The sequence below is a fragment of the Calidris pugnax genome, unplaced genomic scaffold, assembly GCF_001431845.1.
Source record: "Calidris pugnax isolate Ruff unplaced genomic scaffold, ASM143184v1 scaffold32, whole genome shotgun sequence".
In the NCBI taxonomy this organism is placed as follows: domain Eukaryota; kingdom Metazoa; phylum Chordata; class Aves; order Charadriiformes; family Scolopacidae; genus Calidris; species Calidris pugnax.
The window spans coordinates 7,709,399-7,732,804 of NW_015090783.1; the positions used below are offsets into that span (position 1 = coordinate 7,709,399).

The following is a 23,406-nucleotide window of genomic DNA, read 5'->3' on the forward strand; positions in this document are numbered from 1 at the left end:
AGTTTTATCTTGGACAAACCCATATATTTTTCTTGGGTTATTTTCACTTCCCCAAGACTTACAGGAAGATACAACTGAAAAAAAAAAAAAAAAAAAAAAAAAAAAAAAAAAAAAAAAAGAAAAAAAAAGGCAGTCTAGTCTATCAAATCCATTTCTTGAGATATGATACACAAAATAGAATTACTTAGCTATGAGATAAAGTTATGTGGGTACAGGTTCAAAGTCTATACTGAAATACAGGTGTAAATCTGAGCAGGTGAGTTCCCCTTCCCCAAAATCTAGCAGGAAGAGAATCACAGATAGCATCTTTTAGAAAGACAGCAGGCAGATACGGGGCTGTATCTTTAACTTCTTAAGTGCTATGAGCACTGTATAATTAAGAGGCCCTTAAGGAGCCAGCAGGGGCCAGTTGCACTGTGTAGCCATTCATGCTGCTCATCGCTGCTCTGTTAGGAATTAGGTCCAGTCTGATTTTGCAGTCCTTCACTCCAGGGTGCTGTGGTTGCTGACTGGTAGAGGCTGGATCCCAGCTCTTTTAGCTCTCATGTTTTGCAGAAGTGCAGAGGCGTGCTGCTTTAGTCAAGGTACTCTGTTATGCTCATTTACAGAAGATGTATGTTGTGAACACTGGCAAGTTTTAATGATGAAAAAAGTAAATAAGCAAGATTATAATAAATTATAAGGTAAAGTAAGAGTAAATACGAAAGTTCCAGCTTTGTATTTATATGTGGCTTTTACTTCTCTGAGTAGTCTTATTAAGTTTGCAATGTAGGATTGATATTGTAATTTTCCCAGTGATTCATCATGTACACTGCCTTTCTTTGGTAATTTGCTCTGTGTGTTAAGAATGTCAAGACAGGGAGGCTGTGTGAAGCCAATAAGCAGTGTAGAGGTTTCACTCTGAGGTGCTCCAGCAGTGAATGTGTTAACTGTTCTCATTAGAAACTTAAAAAAAAAAAAAAAAAAAGGCATATGGTGGATATGCCGGAAAAAGTTTACTTTATAAAAGAGCATGAAAAGCCTCTCACATATAAGAGAGCAGGAAAGGAAGAGCACACCGTTTTCTTTTTAACAGCTTTTAATCTTAAAAAGAATGTAATTCTCAGCCACAGGGGGCAGAGCACACTCCAGTGAGACCTCCCTCCCTCCCAAAACTGCCGGGATCCTCCACTTCCACCCTGAGCAAAGCAGGCGCCTTCGCTAAAGGAGTAAAAGCCTCCCAGCCGCCTCCAGCGTCATAGGAATAGACATGTCTACGGGGAAGATCTGTTGCCTGGTGCTGCTGACCCTAGGTGTGCTGGCAGTGGTTGTTGCGCTCGTGGTCATCCTGAATCAACCCAAGTGTGGTCCCCAGCACTACCTGCACGGTGCTGTGGCTGCTGACACCGAGACCTGCTCTGTCATCGGACGGTATGTGCACAGACCTCTCCGTTTTTCAGGTTACACATCGCGTGCGTCGTGGTCTGGGACTGACAGACAGGTACATGCACTAACTACAGGTGTGAGCTGGGTGTCTGCCCCGTCCCTGCTTCTTGGGGCTGAGCAGTGATGCTGCTGCTCCCTGGGTGCTCCCTGTCAGCAGCGGAGCTGCTCAGAGAGACAGTGGAGCCCTGTCTCTGTGGGCAATGCTTATTTTCATTATTGAATGTCACAAAAATTTGCAGCCCTGCAAATCCTTGGCCTTTTGGAAGGTATAAATATTTACAGTATAGAAATACAAGGTTGTTTTTAAGTGGGGAAGCAGGAAATTAACTGCTTACTTCATGGTGGTAAGTCTGTTAGATAAGTGGCTTAGAAATAAATAAAGGAAAAACTAAGGGCAGCGAGCAGAGAGCTGCAGCTGGACTTCAGCAGAGGCAAGGAAGGCAGGCAGGCTAAGGGGAACTGGGCATCCCAGCCTTTAGGGTGTGTGTTTCTGGGCTAAAGCATGCAACAGGTGTGTCTGCTATTAAGAAAGACACTGTATTGTAAAGCAAAGAGCAGATTTAATTTAAATTCAGCCAGGACAGTATAAGTACAAAAGACATACTTACATCACTTGGAAGGAAAAAAAAAAATAAAAAAATTCTCTAGCAGCCCGGGTTGTAACACTTCAGTTTGTGTAACAATTTCTCTCTTAAACATTTTGACTCTTAGGTTATTATTTTGCTATTACTGTTACTTCAGTTCTTAAACGCTTGTATACATGAGAGTAGAAGGATGGAACTTCACAAACTACATGTGGTGTTGGCTGCTCCAGCGATGGATGCTGCAGCTGTGTGCTCTACCTTGTGGCTGGGGGAGTGAGATAAGAGGTGATGCCATTACACCATGTCACACCTGGTGCTTGCAATGACATGCTGACATGGCATTTGTGAGTAGTTGGAGAAAATGTACAGTGGCTGCATGTATGTCAAGGAATTAGATGTTTTTTTTTTTAAAAGGGTAGTTCTTCAGAGGGTGGCATAAGTATCTTTTAAATTAGTATTAGTGGAAATAGAGGATAATACATTATTGGATTACCCAAAGGATCTGCTGGGAAAATCATAGCACTTGTTTTGCAGCTATTGTAATTTTTAATTTGAAGTACTGTAGAATCAGCTGGAATGTGCTGAAGTGAGACCCACAGAAATCTGTGATCAGGTTGACAACTGAGAAGCTTTGGCTGGCTGGCTACTGCTGCTGCTTAGCCATTAGGCCCTAATGTCCCCACCTGTGAGCTGCCACTTCATTTGCCACTAAACTTCAGCAACGAAGTGAGACGTAGGAGAGAGGAAACAAGAAGAAATATTTAATCTTTTTCTTACTAAGGAATGTGTTTAGGTCTTCACTCTTCTTCTGCAGTTATGCAGACATTTGCAAATTTTTTACACTGTCTATTTGGACTTGAAATGATGTAAAGAGTTGAGGAGTTAGGTGAGCAATCACGAATGGCAAGATTCCCAACGGCGCAAGAGCTGAGACCTGTACTGCTGCCCCCAAGTCCCTGCTGGGCCCTTTGCTACCCGTGCTGCTGCTCTCTCTCCAGCCTAATTGCTGCCTCACCCCTAGCTCTGTGCCTGCTCTTTCCCATGTGTACCCATCTCCCTGTGCCGGTGTTTGAGCCTGTGCAGTCACTACTTCTGGTCTTCTCAGCCTACCAGCACAACACCTTCACTCCTGCTCCCAAATTGCTCAACCTTAGGGGCTTTCTTCTGCCCTGATGCTGCCTCCACATCTCAGCCACCTCACTCCTCTCCCGTCTCCTTTGTGTTTGAGGCAGGACATGGCCACTCTTCTTGCTTATGGTCCAGCCTGGGGAGCACTGAGTACTGAGGATAATAATTTCCTTGTTTTTTCCATGCCCCAAAGCCATGGCTGTTAACCACATGCAGTTTTTTTGACGAAGCTGTGCTTAAGCTCTGCAGCTCAGCGTTGAAACAAGCTGGTTTTTGCTATCATTGCTTAGAAATCACAGGATAATTAATCTACCCAAACTGGTTCATTCATTAATAACCACACATATATGCATTTTTGCATCTATAAAAATAAGTAAAAAAATCTATATGATCAATATGATCAAAATGTTTAATGATCAGGTTTGGTTTAGGTTTTTTTTTCCCCCAAAGCAAACATCTTGGCCAAATTAGTGCAAATTGTTTGAATTGGAGGCAGACTACATCTTTGGCTTTGTACTTCCACACTGCAAAGCCTTCTAACAAATTTTCTAGAGGTGTTTAAAGCGAGTAAAACAAGGTAAATAAAAAAATTTCCTCAGTCTAATGTTTTGGTAATCACTGAATGCTTTTAGTGGAAACACAAAAAATAAAAGAGCAGCTTCCATAGCACCATGTGAAAAAAATTAGCCTTGGTGGCTTGGGTATGGCAAAGCTACAATCAAATGAAAACCACATGTTGTAATTGAACCTGTCAGCCTGCCTGCCCGCCCCACTGGTGAGAGCAGGAGTCATTGCAACCAGACCCTCCAGGCACACCACAGAGAGATTCCACAGCGCCAGTTTGTCCCTGCTCTCCCCCACTGATCCCACAGACCCTCTCTCTGCAGGGCCCCTGGGGTGCCCCCCCAGCAGCCACCCCTTTCATCCTGCAAATCCTCCCTGCCTCCTAGGAACATTGCCCAGGGATGCTGGGACAACCAGGATAGACATGAAACCAATTGCACTGGTCTGGCGCCTAAAGTCTTAGAAGGTAAAAGCAGCACCTAATCTCTGACCTACTTAGAAATTTTATTCTTTAATTAAAAAGTCTTATTTACTTTAAAAAAAAAGAAAAGAAACTCAAACCACATGCTCTGTGAGTTGTCATTAGCAGTAATGAAATTCCTGGGGCATTACATGATACTGTGTTGGTTTAAGATGCTGCTGTTTAAGACAGAATCTTTGTGTGCTCCTAATAGAACTTTCAATTGAACTTATTGAGAATAACTAAAATGAACCTCTCCCAAACACCAATCTTGTCTTTTAACAAGAGGGTTGGTGGGCTGGGGAAAACACCTGAGAGCCCTTGTGTTTCCCTCACTGATAGTTCAGCTGTGAAGGAAGGGTCAGTGGAGGGGCCATGTAGCTCTGTAATTAGTTAGTACAAGCAGAGACGGGGGACAGATTCACAGCACCTGTTTGCTGCTCTTTTTCTTCAGTTGTGCTCAACTGTCATCTCCAGGCTTGGGTTTTCTAACTCTGGAGGTGGTGTTTGTATATTCTGGGGCTGTGTAAGGTTGGACTTTCTGAAATCTTTATGCAATTATTTGGCTCCCTGCAGCAAGCAAGTAATCTCAGAAAACCTCCAGCATGTAATCATCCTTATTGGCAGGTCCTGTGCTAGATTTGCTCTTAGCCATCAGTGGCCAATTCTCTGATGAATGAGGTCAGGTCTTTTGCTGCAAATATTTTACTGCTGGAGATTGGGGACTGAAAGCAGTACTTTGCAGCTGTGCGGCCCAGACAGAGTCCCTTCACTGGAAGAAAACTTGGCCCTGGATGAGGTAAAAAACTTTGATGAAGAGGGCTGGGGGGCTTAAAGGAGAATCAGAGACATTTTTAAGCTAAGGATCTGGATTTGGTAGCAGAGTCCACCTCAGTAATTTGTCCTCACGTCAGGAAGCCGTGAGGAGACAGGAGGGGATTGCCCCGGCAGCGAGCAGTACCCAAACCCACCTTCACCTCCTACTCTGAACTACTTGTTCCTTCCTGGCAATGGAAGAGGCTTTTGCCATCAACCACGCAAAAAGCTTTATATTCCTTACCAATGTGCTGTTTGAGCTCTGCCATCCACTGCTCTGCATCCATTTGTTTCCCAAATGGCAGAAGCAAGACCCAGCATAAGGCCAGGGAGAGACTCAGGAAAAATGCTCATTCCCAGGGATGGGATTTGCTGCAGCGAGGCCAGCTGACCTGATCTGTCCCAGCAGCCACCTCTGATCCCACTTCTCCAGTGTAGCCTAAATGCTGGGAACTGACTTTTTCTGAAATGAACACCCGCCTCGGGGACAGGGTGGTGGGAAGGGTGAGAATGGTGAGAATTTAAGAGTCAGAAAACTTCTGTGGTCCTGGGAGACTCAGTTCTAGGCAAAGGATCTGCTGCAAAAATCCTTTTTAGTGATGGCCCAGCAGCATTTCTGAGGAACCTCAATATCTCAAAGGATTTGCCTTCCCTTCTTCTAGTATTTGAACAGTTTTAAGTTTGGCAGCTGGCCCTTTTTTACAGAAACAGCTGCTGCTTTTGCTCGTCATAAATCTTAAGCTCCTATATAATGGGCGGTCTCCTCCCAGCCCCCAGCTTTCCTTAGCAGAAAAAACAGATCAATATAATTTAATACCTTAGTCTCTACCTCCAGTGTATTTACAATGGCGTCAGGGCTCCTTCTAGCCCAGAGCAGAACACAAGATTTGGTCTGCAGCCCATCTTTGCTGTGAGGATTGTGTGAGAAAAGTGCTGTCTTTCTTGGGCAAATCCTCATTTTGCAGCTGCTGGATCGGGACTTGGTTGTTAACATCCTCTTCTGCTCCTGACTTTAAGGAAACACCATTAATGGCCAAACCTAAGACTGAAACTGTGGCAGGAAGGATATAGGACAAAACATGTTGTTATCAAATCTTGTCAGCTGTAGCACTAAGATGTCTTCAGAGACTTGGAAAGGTACCACACTTTGACTGAGGGGTCATGTGTTTCCCCAGGGGTTTGCATTATAATTAAGCTATCTGTGATCCATATAAAGGGAGCGACCTAATGGGACAGGGTCTGGCTAGATAGGAAAGGCAAAACGGCCCTAAATTCCCCAGGCATCACTTCCAAGGAAGTTGCAGGGCTCTGGCTGAAAGGAGGTGAGCTGGGCATGGGGACCTGAGTGTGACATGCCAAGAGCCAGCTCAGAGAATGTCTTTTGTTGTGTTTCAGTCTGCAGAGGGACTGGGGGCCAGCCTGCAGATAGCATAGAATGGCTGTGGGCCCCGGACCCTGTGCTGATGGTAGGGGACACATATCAGGCCTCCTGCATAAAAGAGCAAAGCAGCACAAAAGAAATCTTGCTAATAACTCTGATGAGGATTTGGTTTTACCCTTGCTGGGTTCAGCTGTTTCTGAGCTTGAGCTAAAAAGCCCAACTGTAAGACTTGCTTCTGCTTAGCTACCACCTTGCCTGTCCTGTGTCATGGGACACCCCCTGTGCTGAGGTGCAAGTGAAAGACTTGGGAGGCACATGCAGAGTCAGGGAAACAACGTCAGTATGGTGTGCGAGCCCTCCAAGATGTGTTTGTGAGACCTGGGGCTGGGAAAAGAGCCAAGGTAATGCCTAGGTTTGGGGAGAAATCTCAGCTCCCCTTCCCCTGAACCCTTGTCCTTCAAAGAAGCAGCAGGCAAAGGACCACACTCAGGATCACACAGCCCATTTGATACTGAGAAGGTCTCAGATGCCACACGCTGATCTGGTGGATGGGAAGCCTTAGCTCTCCATCCTGTGGTGCTCACTGAAAGTCTGCAGGCAACTGAAAGTCCTCCTTCCCTTGAGCAAGAAACAGATTTGACTATGTATTTGCCACCAGAGGTCACAGTGGCAGTTGCCACTGATATAGACACATTAGACAGGAATTGAAAGCACTTTTGGATTATCTGGAAATTTGGGGGTTTTTGTCATCTTGTTTATATTGCAAAATGTGATTACTGAGGGCTAGTAACCAAGGACAAAGCAAAACATGCATTGCTTTTCTGTGAAAAGGTGTCCCTGTGTTGGCTGCTGGTGTTATTTTTGCTCTATCTTGCATTAACACCAAAGAGGCGCAGCCAAGAATTTGGGGGCCACTGTGGTAGGTGCAGAGCAGGAACAATAAAGATCGTCTCTGGCTTTCCTGCCTTCCTGAGGCACACACAATGTCAGTGCCTTGGGCATGACCCATCTGAAAACTGCTGGGTGGACTAGCAGGCTGGAGTGCTCAGTGCTCATAATTAAGAACTTGATTTGCCTTGGCCATGCCAGGCAGGATGTGTCCATCCTGTCAGTGCTGATGAATTCCTCTCCACTGCCCGGTCAACATCCTTCTCCCACTTGTTCCTTGATGCTCTCAGGAAATCTGTGTCCCATTTGCTAATGGCAGCAACAGTCCAGGTCTAGCTCCCTGGAGAAGTTTGTTGCTCTCTTCAGTGGTTAGATACACCCTTTCTGCTGAGACCGAGACTTCATTTGTCCTCCCTGGTCTCAGTGGGATCCAAGGGCACAGCTACAAACTAGACTTTACATGACTGGTGTGATCCCAGCTCCATGGCCAACTGGGAGTGTTGGAGGGAGGGAGCATGGATAAGGGCATGCTAAGAAACTCTCAGGTTTGTATGCTTTGTGTATGTGGCACTACATTTGCGGTAGTTAAAGGGTATTTAGCCGACAACATCACTTTTATAAACAAGTACTTGGGAACGCCAAAAGATATTAGCATCACCCAGAAAGAGGTCAGTGAGGTGTACAAATATTAAATTAATAAATTGATTAACTGTGGTCACACTTTAGAGCATGCTAAGTTAATGCAGTTCCAGCGCAGAGCACGCTGGCTTGGTGCAGATCGGTGGTGGTGGTGGACAACAGCTCATCTGTTGGAGTAGGTAGATGACCATCACCAGGTGATGCAAGAAGGGATGCAGTTCTTCATCAGGGAGTGGTCCTCCAGGCAGAAGTGTTTCTGGGGACGTGGCAAGGGGTGTATGGCACTGGCTTCAGAGGAGAGAGGCAGGAAGGTCTCTGGGCAAGAGGTAGTGCAAGATGTGCAACCACTTACGCAACTGTGAATGTGGCTGGGAAGCCGCGTGAGGCCCTGGTGCTTTTGGGGCTTTGGGAAAATGACAGAAATGTGTCTGATTTTCCATGTTAAGGTCTTAATGCATTGTGTTGAAATGAATACCATACAATCCCTAGTTTCTTTACAAAGTTGTTTTTCACTGCATATTATCTCACAGCCATGGTTTTCCCTGGCAGCAGGCTTTGTGCGTGTACTGCCTCACAGCCCATAATCCAGGGGCACTGAGGAGCACTGTCCCAGGGCAGCGTAGTGGTCCTTCCCCAGCTTTCTAACATGCTTCCTGGGCTGTCCCTTCCCCAGCTTTCTAACATGCTTCCTGGGCCTTCTGCAGGGGTAACTCACTTTCTCATGAAGCCCTCATGTCCTTCCCTTCTATTGTTAGCAATTAAAAAACCTCAGCTTCAGAAAAACACCACCCGGGGACGTTTGTGTGGTGAGAGTCTTACCCTGCTGTGAGGAGATGAACGGATGAGCCTGAGCCTCAGCCTCTATTTTCAGAGCTACAGCCAGGGAGCAGCTTGTGGCAAACAGGCTAAAAGCCATGCACACCCCACACAGAAAGCTCGGTGGTTCCCTACCATTTCTTATCTCCCAGCGTGTCCACATGCCCGTTTCCTTTCAGGCAGTGGTTCCAAAGGCACTTACAGGAACAAAGGAAAGGCACAATCACTGTGTGCTGGCAGCATCCTGTTCCCAGCCCCAGCAGGTCCCAGCCACATCAATGGATGTAACATAAACAGCAGTCCCTGTACGTGCTCTGTGTTCCTTTCGCAGCCTCTGGGAGCAGTTGCACTCCAATTAATGAACCATTCCACTTTCCCTACTGGCTTTGCCTTATCTAAGCAATAGCACAACCCAAACAGTCAGAAACCTTCCTAGGAAATACTAGTGCTGGCTACTTGCAGGCTGTGCAAGGAAACCCCACCCCACCATGTTTCCACTGCAAGGAAAAGATTTTATTTTACAGCTGTGCTTGAGGGAAGCATTTGTTGAGACACGTTTCTCTAGAAAAAACTCATTGCTGTCAACAGCATGAGGCTACCTTAATGCCTGTGTGTTCTTTGGTGGCGCTGTGCCTAGGTAGAAACAGTTGAGGTTTTGGTTTTTTCCGTGTTTGGGGTTTTTTGGTTGGTTGTTTGGGGTTTTTTTTCTTTTTTTTTGGCCTTTGGAGATAGAGGGAGGGGGTGGGGTTTTCATGCTGATATCACATAAGCCCAGGAAGGCGCATTGTAGGAGCAATGAATCAAGGCCTGAATTTTGTGCTAATTGACATGTTAACTCTCGGGGGTTTGCTTCGTATGGACCCGTCATTCTGCTTCAGTGCCCCTGCCCTATTGACCAGCATATGCCTGTTTGTGGGGAACAGTAGGTGGGAAGTTAAAAATCAGTTATTTGGTTCCCAGCATGCGGAAAGCTCTCTCCTCTGCTGAGAACATCCTCCTCCATGTCTGGGAGCCCTTGCTGTCCCTTTTTGTCAACAGCATTGACAAAAGTGAGCGGCTGCAGCTCTCTCTGTCCCATCACTCTTTGCCCAGAGGAGGGCCAGCCTGGCACAGGTTGGGCCCTTGGCTGCTCTTCCCTCCTACAAACTCTCTCTTTCTTCCCACTAATTTCTCTTTCTCACTCCACAAAGGAAGGTGCCTTTGTGCACCCTTACCCCCCCTCACTGCTGCCAATATCTTTCTCCAGCTGCTAGCTGCTCTCCTCAAGCTGGGGCTGCCTTGCAAGTGTCCCAGGGAGACGTTTTCCTATGGATCCTCCATTCTGTCATCCCTGGATTTTAACATTGTTTTTTCTCTCCATTTCCACCACAGGGACATCCTGAAAAGCGGAGGCACAGCCGTGGACGCTGCCATCGCTGGCTTGATCTGCACCTCAGTGATGAACCCTCAGAGTTCAGGCCTGGGCGGTGGGGTCGTATTTACCATCTATAATGCCAGCACAGGTATGGGCCAGCCCTGGCCTCCCCATGGTGCCCCATCTCCCTGCAGACACTCAGCTGATCTGGAGAAGTCAGAATCCTTCATGTTCTCTCAGAGCAATTTTTTGAATATAATAGCTGAATCCTCTAATCACAAACTATGCTTTTGCTCTTAACCCAAAGCATCCGTTAAAGGGAGGGCATCTTTTCACCCTAAGAACATGTCCTGGGGGGAGGAGCAGCTTTGGATTTAAAATGAACTGACTTTGAAATAATACAACTTGGGATTGCTTTGGAGGGGGCAGGAGAGGCAAAGTCAAAGTCGTGTAGTTCCCAGTGCAGCAAGGTGTGAGTGGTGCTGTCTGAGCCGGCTGCTGGGCTGCCGTGGGGGCAGAGGGGAGCGGCGTGAGGTGCCTGTGCTGGCAAAGAGCACAGCAATGTGGGGCTGAGCCCTCGGGCTGGGACTTGAGGGGCTCGTCCTGCCCCAGCAGCTCAGGCAGTGCCTGCCGACATGGGGCTGCATCACACGCTGCCCTCACTGGCATGGGGAGGACTCCCCAAAGCGGCGGTGAGACTTAGGCACCTCAGAAATCTAAATCTAGCACGGTTCAGGGCCTGCTGGGAAGCCTTTCTGTGTTTGGCTTAACCCCTAGAGTTGTGTTCTTGCTTTTATGCTTTTAATATACTTTTTTTTAAACTGCCTTGGCTCCCAAAAACCCCCAGAGCTCATAGATCTAAATAGTAAAAGCAACAAAGAACACAATAACAATACTGTAGTCTTAAAAACCCTGCCAAGTAGTCTTACAGGGTCACGAGTCTGGAAATGTCTGGGTGTATCTTATGCAATAGCATAATTTGGCAAAACACCTTTATTTTTCTTTTTTTTTCCCCTTTTGGCAGAGCCATGTAACTTTGTCTCATGCCAACAGTCCTCTTCTGCTACCTGCATTACCCTTTTGCACAGAGCACACATGGCCGTGCACGGCTCAGGTGCCCGGTACACCAGGTAGCACTGGGTGTTCCTGCAGCACAGCTGGCTCTGTGGCCTGTGACAGGAGAAGATAAATATAAGGTCGAGAAGGAAGCGAAATAACAGGTTTGACCTGAAATCTGAGTGTATGCAAGTGGGCTTTTTTCTTTAGGTTTGGTGTTTGTTTTTTTCCTTTCAAGCTTCCTGATACACAGAGAGTCTTTCAGTATCAGCATTCTGCTTACAAACATGAGGGACATGCCTCACCATCACTTGGAGAATAGCCTGCCTCAGAGCATGAGGCTCATGTTATGTCTCTGACATGTCCCACCTGTAGAGGAAGAGCAGGAACCTGCAATCAGATGTGAAGCAGCATGTCCCAGCCCTTGTCCTAGGCCCAGGAGCCTTGTGAGGGACGGGGACGTTAACTGGCTGGAGACAGGCCCTGTACCTTCATTGCCTCTAGGCAGGCACTGCTGGGTTTGCTCTAAATAAATGCATGGGGGCAAACAACAGCGTTTGCAGCGACTGCAGCCTGGCCCTCCAAGCGTGCTCGACACGTGGCACAGGGCTTCAGGGCGCCTCAGCACAGTGCCCTGGGCTCGCAGCCCGTGCAGTGCTCACAGCTGGCTGAAATGTGATGTTCACCTGCTTCAGGAAGACAACGTTATGCATTTCCCCCTTCTCCTTTCTAGGAACAGTCGAGGTGATCAATGCCCGCGAGACAGTCCCACGAGTGTTTCACCAGGATTTGTTGTCTGGCTGTACCAGCGGTTTGCCCATTGGTAAGGACATAGGCTGAACTATGAGGGTGTGCAGTGCACAAAGCTCAGGGTGGGGGAACCAAGGACCTTGCTGACTCTTTATAAGAAGTCTGTGCAGTTCAAGACCAGATTACCCAAAGCACAAATTTCCCAGCAGTTCTTACAGAGAAAAATAAGGTCAATAGCTACTCAGACTTTCTGGAAACGAAAGAACTTAATCTAGCGCGCTTGCCCATTGCACTAGGGAAGCAACCTGGCAGCATCAGTTGAGTTGCTGGGCTCCAGCTTAGCTCAGTTACCACCTTGCTCCCATCCGAGGAGGCCCCATGTCCATTTGCTGTTACCAGCTTGGCAGCAGGTGCTCTCACGTTAGCAGCAGATCTTGGATCTCTCCACATTTCTTGCTGCTTTCATTCTTCTTCCCTAGCACATTTTCTTTTGGGGAGTGTCCTAGTTCCTAGAGGAGATGTTCTTATCCTTGGAAGAAGAGCCTGAAAAGGAATCAGGACCCATTCTGGTTAGAAAGGGCAGTTGGAGGTCTCTGCTTCAACTCTTGCTCAAAGCAGAGTGATCTCAGAGTTAGCTCAGGCCCTTGTCCTGGCACATTTTTGAGCTTCTCTAAGGATGGAGACTTTCACAGCTTCACTTGTTCTAGCATTTGACCAGGCTCCGCATGAGTGCTTTTTATCTTATGCCCAGCTGGCATCTCCCTTGCTGCAGCATTACCTCTGTTGGGGAGGACTGGGTTAGACACCACTTGGCCAAACTAGACATCCATAAGTCCATGGGTCCTGATGGGATGCACCCACAAGTGCTGAGAGAACTGGCAGATGTTACCACTGAGCCACTCTCCATCATTTATGAGAGGTCTTGGAGAACAGGAGAAGTGCCTGAGGACTGGAGGAAGGCAAATATCACACCAGTCTACAGAAAGGGCAAGGAGGATCCAAGAAACTACAGGCCAATTAGTCTCACCTCTGTCCCTGAGAAAATAATGGAATGACTTGTTTTGGATGTCGTCTCCAAACACATTGAAGATAAAGAAGTTATTGGAAGTGGTCAACATGGATTTACCAAGGGTAAATCATGCTCGACCAATCTGATAGCCTTCTATGATGTTATAACTAGATGGCTGGATGAGGGGAGAGTAGCAGATGTCATCTACCTTGACTTCAGCAAGGCTTTTGACACTGTCTCTCATAACATGCTCATTAGAAAATTAAGGAAGTGTGGGCTAGATGAGGGGGTAGTGAGGTGGATTGAGTCCTGGCTGTGTGACAGAACTCAGAGGGCTGTCACTAATGGGGCAGGGTCAAGTTGGAGGCCTGTAACCAGCAGTGTCCCTCAGGGGTCAATACTCGGCCCAGTCCTGTTCATCTTATTCAGCAATGACCTGGACTAGGGGACAGAGTGTATCCTCAGCAGGTTCGCTGATGATACCAAACTGGGAGGGCTGGCCCACACTCCAGAGGGCTGTGCCACCATCCAGCGGGACCTGAACAGGCTGGAGAGCTGGGTAGAGAAGAACCTGATGAGGTTCAACAAGGGCAAATGTAAGGTCCTGCACCTGGGGAGGAAGAACCCCAGGCACCTATATAGGTTAGGGGTGGATCTTCTGGGAAGTACTACTGAGGAAAAGGATCTGGGAGTCCTGCTGGATGGCAGGCTCTCCATGAGCCAGCAATGTGCCCTTGTCGCCAAGAGGGCCAATGGAATCCTGGGCTGCGTAGGGAAGAGTGTGACCAGCAGGTCGAGGGAGGTCATTCTCCCCCTCTGCTCTGCACTGGTGAGGCCACAACTGGAGTACTGTATCCAGTTCTGGGCTCCCCAGTTCAAGAGGGACAGAGAACTACTGGAGAAAGTCCAACGTAGGGCAACTAAGATGATTAAGGGATTGGAGCATCTCCCTTACGAGGAAAGGCTGAGAGAGCTGGGACTCTATAGCCTCGAGAACACTGAGGGGAGACCTAATGTATGTTTACAAGTTCCTAAAGGGTGGGTTGAAGGATGATGGAACTGGACTCTTTTCAGTGGTATCCAGTGATAGGAAACGGGCACAAGCTGGAACATGGGAAGTTCCATTCAAATATGAGGAAGAACTTCTTTCCAGTGAGGGTGCCAGAGCCCAGGAACAGGCTGCTGAGCGAGGTCGTGCAGTCCCCTTCTCTGGAGATTTTCAAGACTCACCTGGATGCAGCCCTGAGTGATGTGCTCTGGGCAACCCTGCTTTGGCAGGGGAGTTGGACTAGACAATCTCTAGAGGTCCCTTCCAACACTGTCAAATCCATGAACATGTACCTCCAAGTCTGGCTCCAGCTTCTCTATGCCCTTTCTGTTAGGTAGTAGGAGGAATATATGAATAGAAAAAGGAAATAAAAAAACTAATTTGGCTTTTAGAGGCCTTAGTCCTGCCTCTGCAAATGTACATCTCCATTGGAGTCCTTCAGAGAGGTGAAGTGGGCCAATGACTATACCGGGTGTGACACTGCTGTTCTGCTCTTCAGGTTCCCGCTGGATTGCTGTACCAGGAGAACTTCGGGGGTATGAAGAAGCCCATAGGAGACATGGACGCCTACCATGGAAAGCCCTGTTTGAACCAACCATCAAGCTCCTTTCAGATCCACTTACCATTTCCCCAGTTATGGACAAAATAATGAATCACCAAATCTTTGCCAGGCCAGGAAAAAGCCTGTGGTAAGACCCATAAATTAAATTGCAGTCTGAGGGCTGCTGCTCCCTCAGCTTCAGACCCTTCCTCTGACATGCTGACATGGAGCGCAGGCCACTGCTGCGACTTCTGTTCAGTAAATACTTGCTATAGAGAAGGAAAGAATAACAGAAAGATTTTTTTAATTTTTCTTTTTGTGTCAGCAACTTTTTTTTTCTTTTTTTTTTTTTTTTTTTTGTAATTTAGAGTGGCTTGGCACAGAAAAACTGGCTGCTAAGCACATCTGCTCATGGGAAGGAGCTGGCTGTATGTGGCCTGCCTCCATCTGTGTGGAAATCGTCCCCTGACAGCACGGCCCTACAGCAGACACTCATTGGGAAGAGCCAGGGTCAAAGTGTTGGGTCCTCTGGGGGAAGCTTTTTCTCAGTAAAAAGTGCCTGGTGCTACGAGTAGCAACTGGCTGAGAAGAACTTTTCTCCACGTAGGCTGCAGTGTAGCACCAGCTCAGAAAATATACAATGCGTGTTTGGAAACCAGATCAGCCTTGGGTAGGAAAAAGAGTTTGGCACTGGGTACAGAATAAGCACATGCTGTAAACTGGTGGACTTTCTTCTTTAACAGCCCGCTGCTATGTGATGGTGAAAGGTTTTTGAAGCGTGGAGAGCCCTTCAGGTGGCCAGCACTGCAGCAAACACTGAGAGCTGTAGCAGAAAATGGAGCTACAGCATTTTATGAGGGACATATAGGACAGGCCCTGGTGGAGGACATTAGGAAGGCTGGTAAGTAATGGCTATAGTTAATACTGACAGACAGGCCGTTTCCATGCAGTGGGCTCACAGTAAGTTGGTATTAGGGGAAAGCCAACATGTGCCATTTGTGTGTCTCTTGGGGTGACACCTGGCATATACCACCTTTCAGCAGTTCTTATAAGTCAGGCCTGGCAGCAGGGCTGAGAGCCACCTACTGCTCTGGCATTCATCCATGGTGCTCATGCACTGGCCTCCATAACTCCCTTCAGCTTTGTGATGTCCTGGGGTTTGGTGGTAGATGACATTGCTGTGCTTGGTGGAATTTGGAGTATACAGGGATGGCTCTTTCTACACCTAGTAAAAGGTAATGTGCTAATGCCAGTTACCCATCTGGTTTTCTGTTGAAGGGTCCACTATCTCACTGGAGGACCTTCAGACTTACAAAGCAGAGGTGTCCTCAGCTCTGAACATTACCCTGAACAGTCACACCACAGTGTTTTCTCCTGGACCACCCATGGGAGGTGCTGTGCTCATGTTCATCCTCAAGATACTAGAAGGTAAACTAGAAGCTTTAAAACTTAAACTAGAAGGTAAAACAGGAGCTGTGCAAAGAGTGTTGCTCCAGATCAGTAGAAAAATAATGGGCAGAAATGGAGGTGGTGAGCCAGAGTGGGCCCCACAGCAGCAGTGTGACCATGCTCTGCAGCTGGCTCATTTTTACAGTGGATCAGCATCACCATGGCTGTTGCAAAGGCCAGAGGCTACACAATTTTCCCAAGGCTTCAAGAGAAATTGAAGTCACAGCAGAAATTAGTACTTGGTTGTTTCTGTGCCCACATCCTGCTAAACCATAGGGGAAACTTGATAAGAACTGGGATGGGAAAAGGAGGTTCCTTTCCACTTTTTTTTTTTTTTTTTTACAGTTCTTGAAACAACATTGCCTTGGGTCTATTAACAAAATTACTTCATCCTGCTCCATAGAGTATAAACTCCATGAAGCATCACTGGCGACACCCAAGGAGAAGGTGGACACCTACCATCGCATTGCAGAGGCCCTGAAGTTTGGCAATATGCTAAGACCCCTTATGAGTGACCCGGCCTTCTCCGACACACAGGTGAGCTGGCATGGTGCACAAGGGTGGCACTAACAGCTGCTTCTACACTGCTGCTTAGCAGAGGGGAAGCAGGGAAGTCAATTTCCTGCCTTTTTTTTTTCCAAAATCTGCATTTTAGCCTCATTTTAGCCTTCGTGCTAAGCCCGCAAGCAGGTGACCCACTGCCCAACTCTCCTGCCTGCCAGCACAATGCTACAGAACCCAGCGATGCTTTGACACCCTCCTGCTTTGCAGCCATGGAAAGAAAGACAATAATTAGAACTGCTAGTAAAGAGCAACGTTGCTCAGCTGGCCAAAGCAGAGGCAGGGTTGGGTCATTTGCCTCATGGGCAGTTTGTGTTCAGCTGCAGGCTTCTGCTCATGCGCCTGATAAAGGATGTGCACATGCTCTTGCCTGAGTACTGAGCTGGTTTCATGCTCCGTGATGAGCGTGGCCTGGGGACTCAGGCTGGGGCTCAGTCCTGCCAGTGCAGCTCCACAGGCTCTGAGCACTAGGGCTGAATCCCCCCTGGCTTCCTAGCGCCCCAGAGAAAGCCATGTCTCTGCTCTGGTGACACAAGTTCAGTGTCCTTGCTGCGATTGCAGGTGCCACTGGGGACCATGCTGTCTGACCAGATTGCTGAGCTTGCCAGAAGCCGAATAAATGCCCGAGGTGACCACCCACTCGACCACTACAACTTGTTGGAGGCCATCTATAACCACCAGTACAAAAGTAAGGGCACAAGCCACATCTCTGTGCTCGCTGCAGATGGCAGTGCCGTGTCCGCCACCAGCACCATCAACTACCCGTGAGTAGCCGAGGGGTCGGTGATGGGGTCACACAGGCCACGTGTCAGGTTCACAGGGCACATCCAAGGGCTGTTTACCAGAAATGGGCAGTCTCTTACCCGTGCATGTCTTTTTCACCTGCCAGCAAAGGTCTTTGTGCACCAGTTCAAAGGAACATCACAAGTCATAAAGATGTAACAACTTGCCGAGGTCTGCTGAGTTTCTGGGGGTTGGACAACTCCCCACAAGCCCTACCAGCAGGGAGCTTCTCTCTGGCTCCAGCACAGCAGCACAAAGACCTTTTGGACACCCTGGCTGGGGCAGTCGCAGGCTGGGAGGAGATAGGGTGCCATGTTCAGGTCATGTCATCCACAGCAGGAGAGCACCGGGCACTGAAAGGCTGCTTCTTTCTCCCACTGCAGGTTTGGTTCCTTTGTGTATTCTAACCAAACTGGGATCATTTTAAATAATGAACTTGCTGATTTCTGCATAGCAAACAGAAGCATTAAACCAGGTGAGTATTCTCACCCTCAAAATAAAAACACAGGGCCAGGTGGTGGATATGCAGGGACTGTAAATGGCAGATACTCTTTCCTTTCTGAGGTCTGGAGGAGAGCATGTTTGGTTTAGACTAACAGAGGATAAAGCCCTGTAGTGTGTCTTGTCCACTCACATATGCCCTTACATGGAAATATGGGAGTTCTGGTTTCTGACCAGGGAAAATGGAGATAAAAACAGAAGGAAAAAAAAAAAAAAGCTGATTGATAGGGAGGGGAGGGAAGATGTGAAGAAACTACTGCTAAGACAAGCTTCCTGGCTTTTTAGGCTCATCTACAAAAAGGTATACAGTTGCTGTGCAATCACCAATGCTACAGGCTTACACTGAATTCTGCAACACAGCAGTGTTGATGCAGAGACATTGCTCCATGAAATAAGCTATCCCTGATGTGATCTCCCTTGGGTCTGCCATAAGAGAGCCATCAGTGCTGCGATGGCAAGATTGCTGCTAGTGGTTCCCCAGCTGGGGTGAAAGAGCTGCAGCAAGTCCCGAATGTAGGATGCCCTACACTAAGAGATGCTTCCTATTTAGCCTGTGCCATAAAGGTCCAGTTTCGTGTGAGACAGGGCACAAGAAAGCTAGTTTTTCTGGAAGACTTCAGCTTCTTGAGGAATAAGCAGCAGCTTGGCTTTTCATGGGGAATGCAAGAAGGGTAGGGTAGATAAACTTGTGTGTCTCTCCAGCCCCCTTAAGAGCCACACGGGAAGGATAACACTGTCTGCCTCTGCTTTAGGAGAGAAGCCTCCCTCAGCAATGGTGCCCTCCATTCTCATCTCCCAGACAGGAGACACGCTGGTGATCGGAGGAGCAGGCGGGGGCTGGATTATCAGTGCTACTGCTATGGTGAGTGAGCAGGAACCTCACAGCAACACCTCCCACTGAGCAAGGGGAGCACACACTGTCCTGAACAAAAGGAATGATGTTGCTGCTGCTAGTACTGCCATAGGGAGGGCAGCAGTGAAGAGGGCCTGCTGCAGTGTCTGTCCTCACCTTCTTGCCTCTAGCGTTTCTGTGGCAAGGGCAGGGGCAGCTCCATCTCTGCTGCTGAACTGCACTTCCACCAGGAGGGACCAGGAACAGAGGAGGTGGAAGAACCCACAGCAATTGCTGGTTCTTTCAGCCCTCCCAGGTTTCCAGCCATGGTCAGTCCCACCAGCTCTCCTCAGGTATTGACTCCTCCATGCCTTGTTTTATTTGTGATTTAGAAGTCACTAAAGGCTGCCAGAGCAAGTGCCAGATGCGTCGCTCAATTCTTTTTTGAAAGGGAAGAAGTTAGAATAATTAAATAGCAAGTTAAGGAAGCTATTAGGCATTGCCTAAAACCTGGAGGCCCTTAAAATAAGCTGATAAGCTACGTGATGGAAAGAACAAGAAAAACAGGAAACTCCCACCACACAGATGCACAGAGTAACATCTTAATGGGAAAGAGCTTGCTGAAGCATGAAGTCTAACAAACATCTTCTTCAGCAGTCAAGAAATTAAAACAGATAAGGCCACAAGAGGAAAAAGAAGATTTCTTTTTTTTCTTCATCTTTCTTCAACTGGAGAGAAGCATGGCCTGTGCTAGGGCCTCATCTGAAAACAGAAAGAACAACCATCAAAAGAAAGATACAAGATACCCATCAGTAGCTATTGAATTCAGGGACACTGCTTAGGCTCAGGGAAGTATCATTGTGTGTCACCCTGAGCAGCTGCTGTTGGTCACCACGAGGACAGGACATGAGGCCATAGGACTTCTGGTCTCACTCAGTGCCACCTCTCTATAGTCCAGGTTTGCACCATCCTGCAGGTGGGGTTTGCAGTAGACCTGGTCTGACCCCACAGCAGTGTAGAGGATGGCAGCACGTCATCCAGCTTCTTACTTAGTGTCTGCAGGTGGTCAGCCTTTGTGGGATTTGTTTCCTTGCAGGCGATTATAAACAAGCTGTGGTTTGGCTATGACTTGGAACATGCCATTTCAGCTCCCATCATGCATACTAACGGTGTCAGTGTCCTGTTTGAGGAACATTTCAGTGAGGTGAGTGGCCTCCCTTGGATCTTCTTGTCTTCTCCTTTTGGTGAGAAGGAAATTGCTTCTGTAACTCTCCTGAATAATCTGCATTTTGCTTCTAGCTAACCTCCTTCTTGCTTAAATCTCACTTTCTCAACCTGACCCCACATACACATCCTTCATTTTCACACCTGGCAATGCTAAAACCTCAGGCCCCTGCCCCATTGACTCCATTTCCTCTTCTCTTCCGCCTGCAGGAGGTTAGGAGCGGCCTGCTGGAAAGAGGACACAAAGAAGAAAAACCTAAATTTGCAATGAATGTTGTGCAGGGAGTTTCCAAGGAAGGAAAATGCATCTCTGCCTACTCTGATAAAAGGAAGCTGGGGAAGTCAGCTGGATATTAGCATGAAGTGCCATCACACCACCACAGGAGATAATGGATTCAGAACATGCTTTGGCTTGGACATGCCAATATTGCCTGTTCCCATGTGGATGCCTCCAAGAGTATGGGCAACACTTGTGATTACACCTAATTCCAGCAGACTGCAAGTCACCCCCAGGCAATACAAGGACAGGTCAGCCACCCTTTCTTAGCGCTATACCCTCCGTTACATATTTGATATTCAGAAAAATATATTTCTTGAGCACATCAGCTATTCAGAATAAGAGAATACAAAGCAGGAAAGGAAAACTGGTCCAAAATCCACTGTGAAATGACCCGCCTGTATCTGTAGATCCTCAGCTAAGAGCAGAATTGGTTCCTTTCAGGCTGTTTCCACAATAAGCTTATTATTACTGGGGCTCAGCAATGTGAAATAAGTAACTGGTTTGGTTATCAGGATTACAAGAAGTCTCTGTAGGGTCAGGATTTCAGAATCTTAAGCATCCAGGCTTAGGGGGTGGGTTTGAAAAGGGAAGGGAGCACACTCCCCCCTCACGGTTTTCGCATCCACAGAAGCCCCACTTTTCCCAGAGGTGGCAGATGAAATCAGCGCCCCATAGCACAAGTCTGCTGCCCCACTGCTCTCTGCCTTGGGGATGCAAAGGACCCCACAAGCTCAAAGTAACTGCGCCGAAGCTTCCTTCAACCCTACGCACGGGTGCCTTTGAGAACAAGCCTCCCGTGGGGCAGTGTGAGTTCCCTGCTCCTGGGGTGGACAGGCTTCGGCTCAGTCCCCCAGGGGCACCTCTCCCTGTGGCGAGCGGAGTCCCAGTCTGTGCCACTTCTCCCTCCTCAGTGCCCGCAGAAGGTAAGTCGTTTGGGAAGGCAGGCAAGGATTGGAGGGGAAGACGTGCTGGCTTTGGAAGCTTTATAATTTTCTTCAAAAGGCAAAGGATGAGGAGGCTTCGTTTGTAGCCACGAGCTCAGCCTGGCCACGCAAACACCAGGGCTGCTGAGAAATGATGCAGCGCTGCCAGGCGTTAGCAGAATGCTTTTCTCCCATAGCCTAAGGACATGCTCCAACTCCCCCTTTGCCACAACTAATATCTGGTGTTCCCTTAAGATGAGAAGGAGGAAACTGTAGGACTACTTAAGAACTATCACAGAGAGAGGAGACTTCTGGAGGAGAGACCTGAACACATGCACCTGGACACAAAAGGTCTTTTGCAGTTCCTCCATAACCTTGCCCTGCTCAAAATGGCCAAGAGAATGAAACATTTAAGAAAAAAAAAAAAAAAAAACACCAAAAAACCCAAACAACAAAGCTCTTCTTAAATACCCAAGGGCAAGTTCTCAAGATCCCAAACAACTCCATTTTCTGAAAGTTCATGAGCTGTGCTCCCCTATGGGCACAGACAGTATTGTGTGATTCTGAAAGCAAAGCCAAACCAGAGCAAGGCACTAGCAGAGCCCTCCCCTTTGCATGTTAGTTCCTACCTCACACACAGCCCGTGGTATTCCTAGTACACAAACAAACAAAATCCCTTTGTAAACACCATAACAAGTATTTAAGCGTACACTATTAAAAAAACCAAACCAAAACAAGGCCATCCACACACCCTTGCACACAAAGCCAGATAGATTTTATGTCTACATTCTTACTCATGAAGTTGTTCCAATAAAGCCATCAGCTTGTCAAAATCTCAGCCTTCACTTGCATTTTAATGATAGTCTGAGTGAAGCTGACTGGAGCCAAACATGTGTTTGCCTTCAGAAATCGTACACTAAGGACTATCATGTGACCACAGCTGCATCAGAGCTTAATGAAGAAGTTACTAGATCATAACCACAAGCACTTAATCATGTATCTGGAAGACAAGTTACTTCCATATAGAGCCAGCTCCCCACACTGCTCCCCTCCTTCCGCATTCAAGTGGAATTTATCTTAAATCACATAATTTAGGAAGGACTACTGTTTTCTCCATCAGAGCTGCTTACTCACTACAGAACTGCTGAATGTGACTAGAGAAAGAGAATGGGCAGTATTTATGTTCATTTGGAAGGGGTTACCTGACAGTCATATTCAATCTACATAATTTGCAGAAGTTTTCTACTTTCATTAACTCCCTTACCTCAGCTGCCAGTTCCTGGGCGCATTGGTTCTAGTGTCAGAAATAACACCCCAACTGCAGAATTGTCACAGGGGAAGCACTTATGGGCACCAGACACCACCTGCAGCCCACATTTCAGACCAGACAGACTAAATAGACCGGATGCTGCTTTAGCAAGTTCTGTCGTTATTTCTAGCGAGCCCAACTGAGCTTCAAAAAGCAACCCCGAAGGGCACTGGCTGGACACAGGGAGAGCAGTTCTTGTTTCCCTATCAGGCTCCAGGGTAGCCTTCAGCAGCACCCTGGGCCATGCTCCACCATGTTCCACTAGCAGGAAAACCGAGGCACCGAGCCTCAAAGTCCTTCCACTTCTGACGTACCTGAGAGTAAAGCACACCTCAGTAATGCAGCCTGTGGAGTAGTGTCACAGCCACTTCCCACCACAAAGACATGGGAATATTTGTAGTCCAGCGCTCACTGCAATTTAACTACTTTGCTACTAACATTGAAACTGAGCCAATTAAGCAGTTATAAAACCCATCACAGCTTTAATTTGCAAGACAGGAATGAGAGTGCAGATGGCTCACTGGGGCGGAGACTTCCAGCCCCGTAGTCATCACCAGCAAAAGATGTGGTGAAGCTGAGTTGTAGTACCTCCCTTAGCTCCTCTGCTCTTGCCATGCCACCTCCTCACCGCTGCTGAAATTTGCTTGGGTCAAGAGCCTCCCAGTTTGGTCCTTCTCATTCATGCTCTTGCCAACAGGAGAGCATTATTTTTGTACTTTGTCAACTTACATGGACTTTTAAAGCATCATTGTACAGAGGCTGCTCTATTTTCTAATGAAATCTTTAAATTATATTTTTAATAAAGTGTTTTTATACCTGTCTGAAAATTTCTCCTCTAAAACCATTGCCTAACACACAAGCAGTTGTTTGAGAGAGGACTTTCACACAAGTATTTCCAGCAGTAACAGCTGATCATTCTGAAGACTGAATACGCTGCTGGAGAAACTGAAGAACTGTGCAGACAACTGCATGTGCCACTTGTCTCCCGCGTGTTTTGGCACATCCCTGTAGCCCTTCCAGAGGTGGACGGTTGCGAATAGAAAATTTTAGTAATGTTAGACTGAAGAATGGAGGGGGGAAAGAGG

The 23,406-nt window shown here is 47.5% G+C and overlaps 1 protein-coding gene across 1 annotated transcript; it reads left to right on the forward strand.

The window, feature by feature from the left end:
- The first annotated feature begins 490 nt into the window (after positions 1–490).
- Positions 491–23,148, forward strand: GGT5 (gamma-glutamyltransferase 5). Its single transcript, XM_014964848.1, has 13 exons — positions 491–584; positions 1,107–1,410; positions 10,073–10,203; positions 11,845–11,934; positions 14,418–14,607; positions 15,203–15,360; positions 15,738–15,887; positions 16,312–16,445; positions 17,031–17,233; positions 17,636–17,727; positions 18,506–18,615; positions 19,682–19,789; positions 20,020–23,148. The coding sequence occupies exons 2-13, from the start codon at positions 1,250–1,252 to the stop codon at positions 20,164–20,166; spliced, it is 1,674 nt and encodes a 557-aa protein (XP_014820334.1). The 5' UTR covers positions 491–584; positions 1,107–1,249; the 3' UTR covers positions 20,167–23,148.
- The last annotated feature ends 258 nt before the right edge of the window (positions 23,149–23,406 follow it).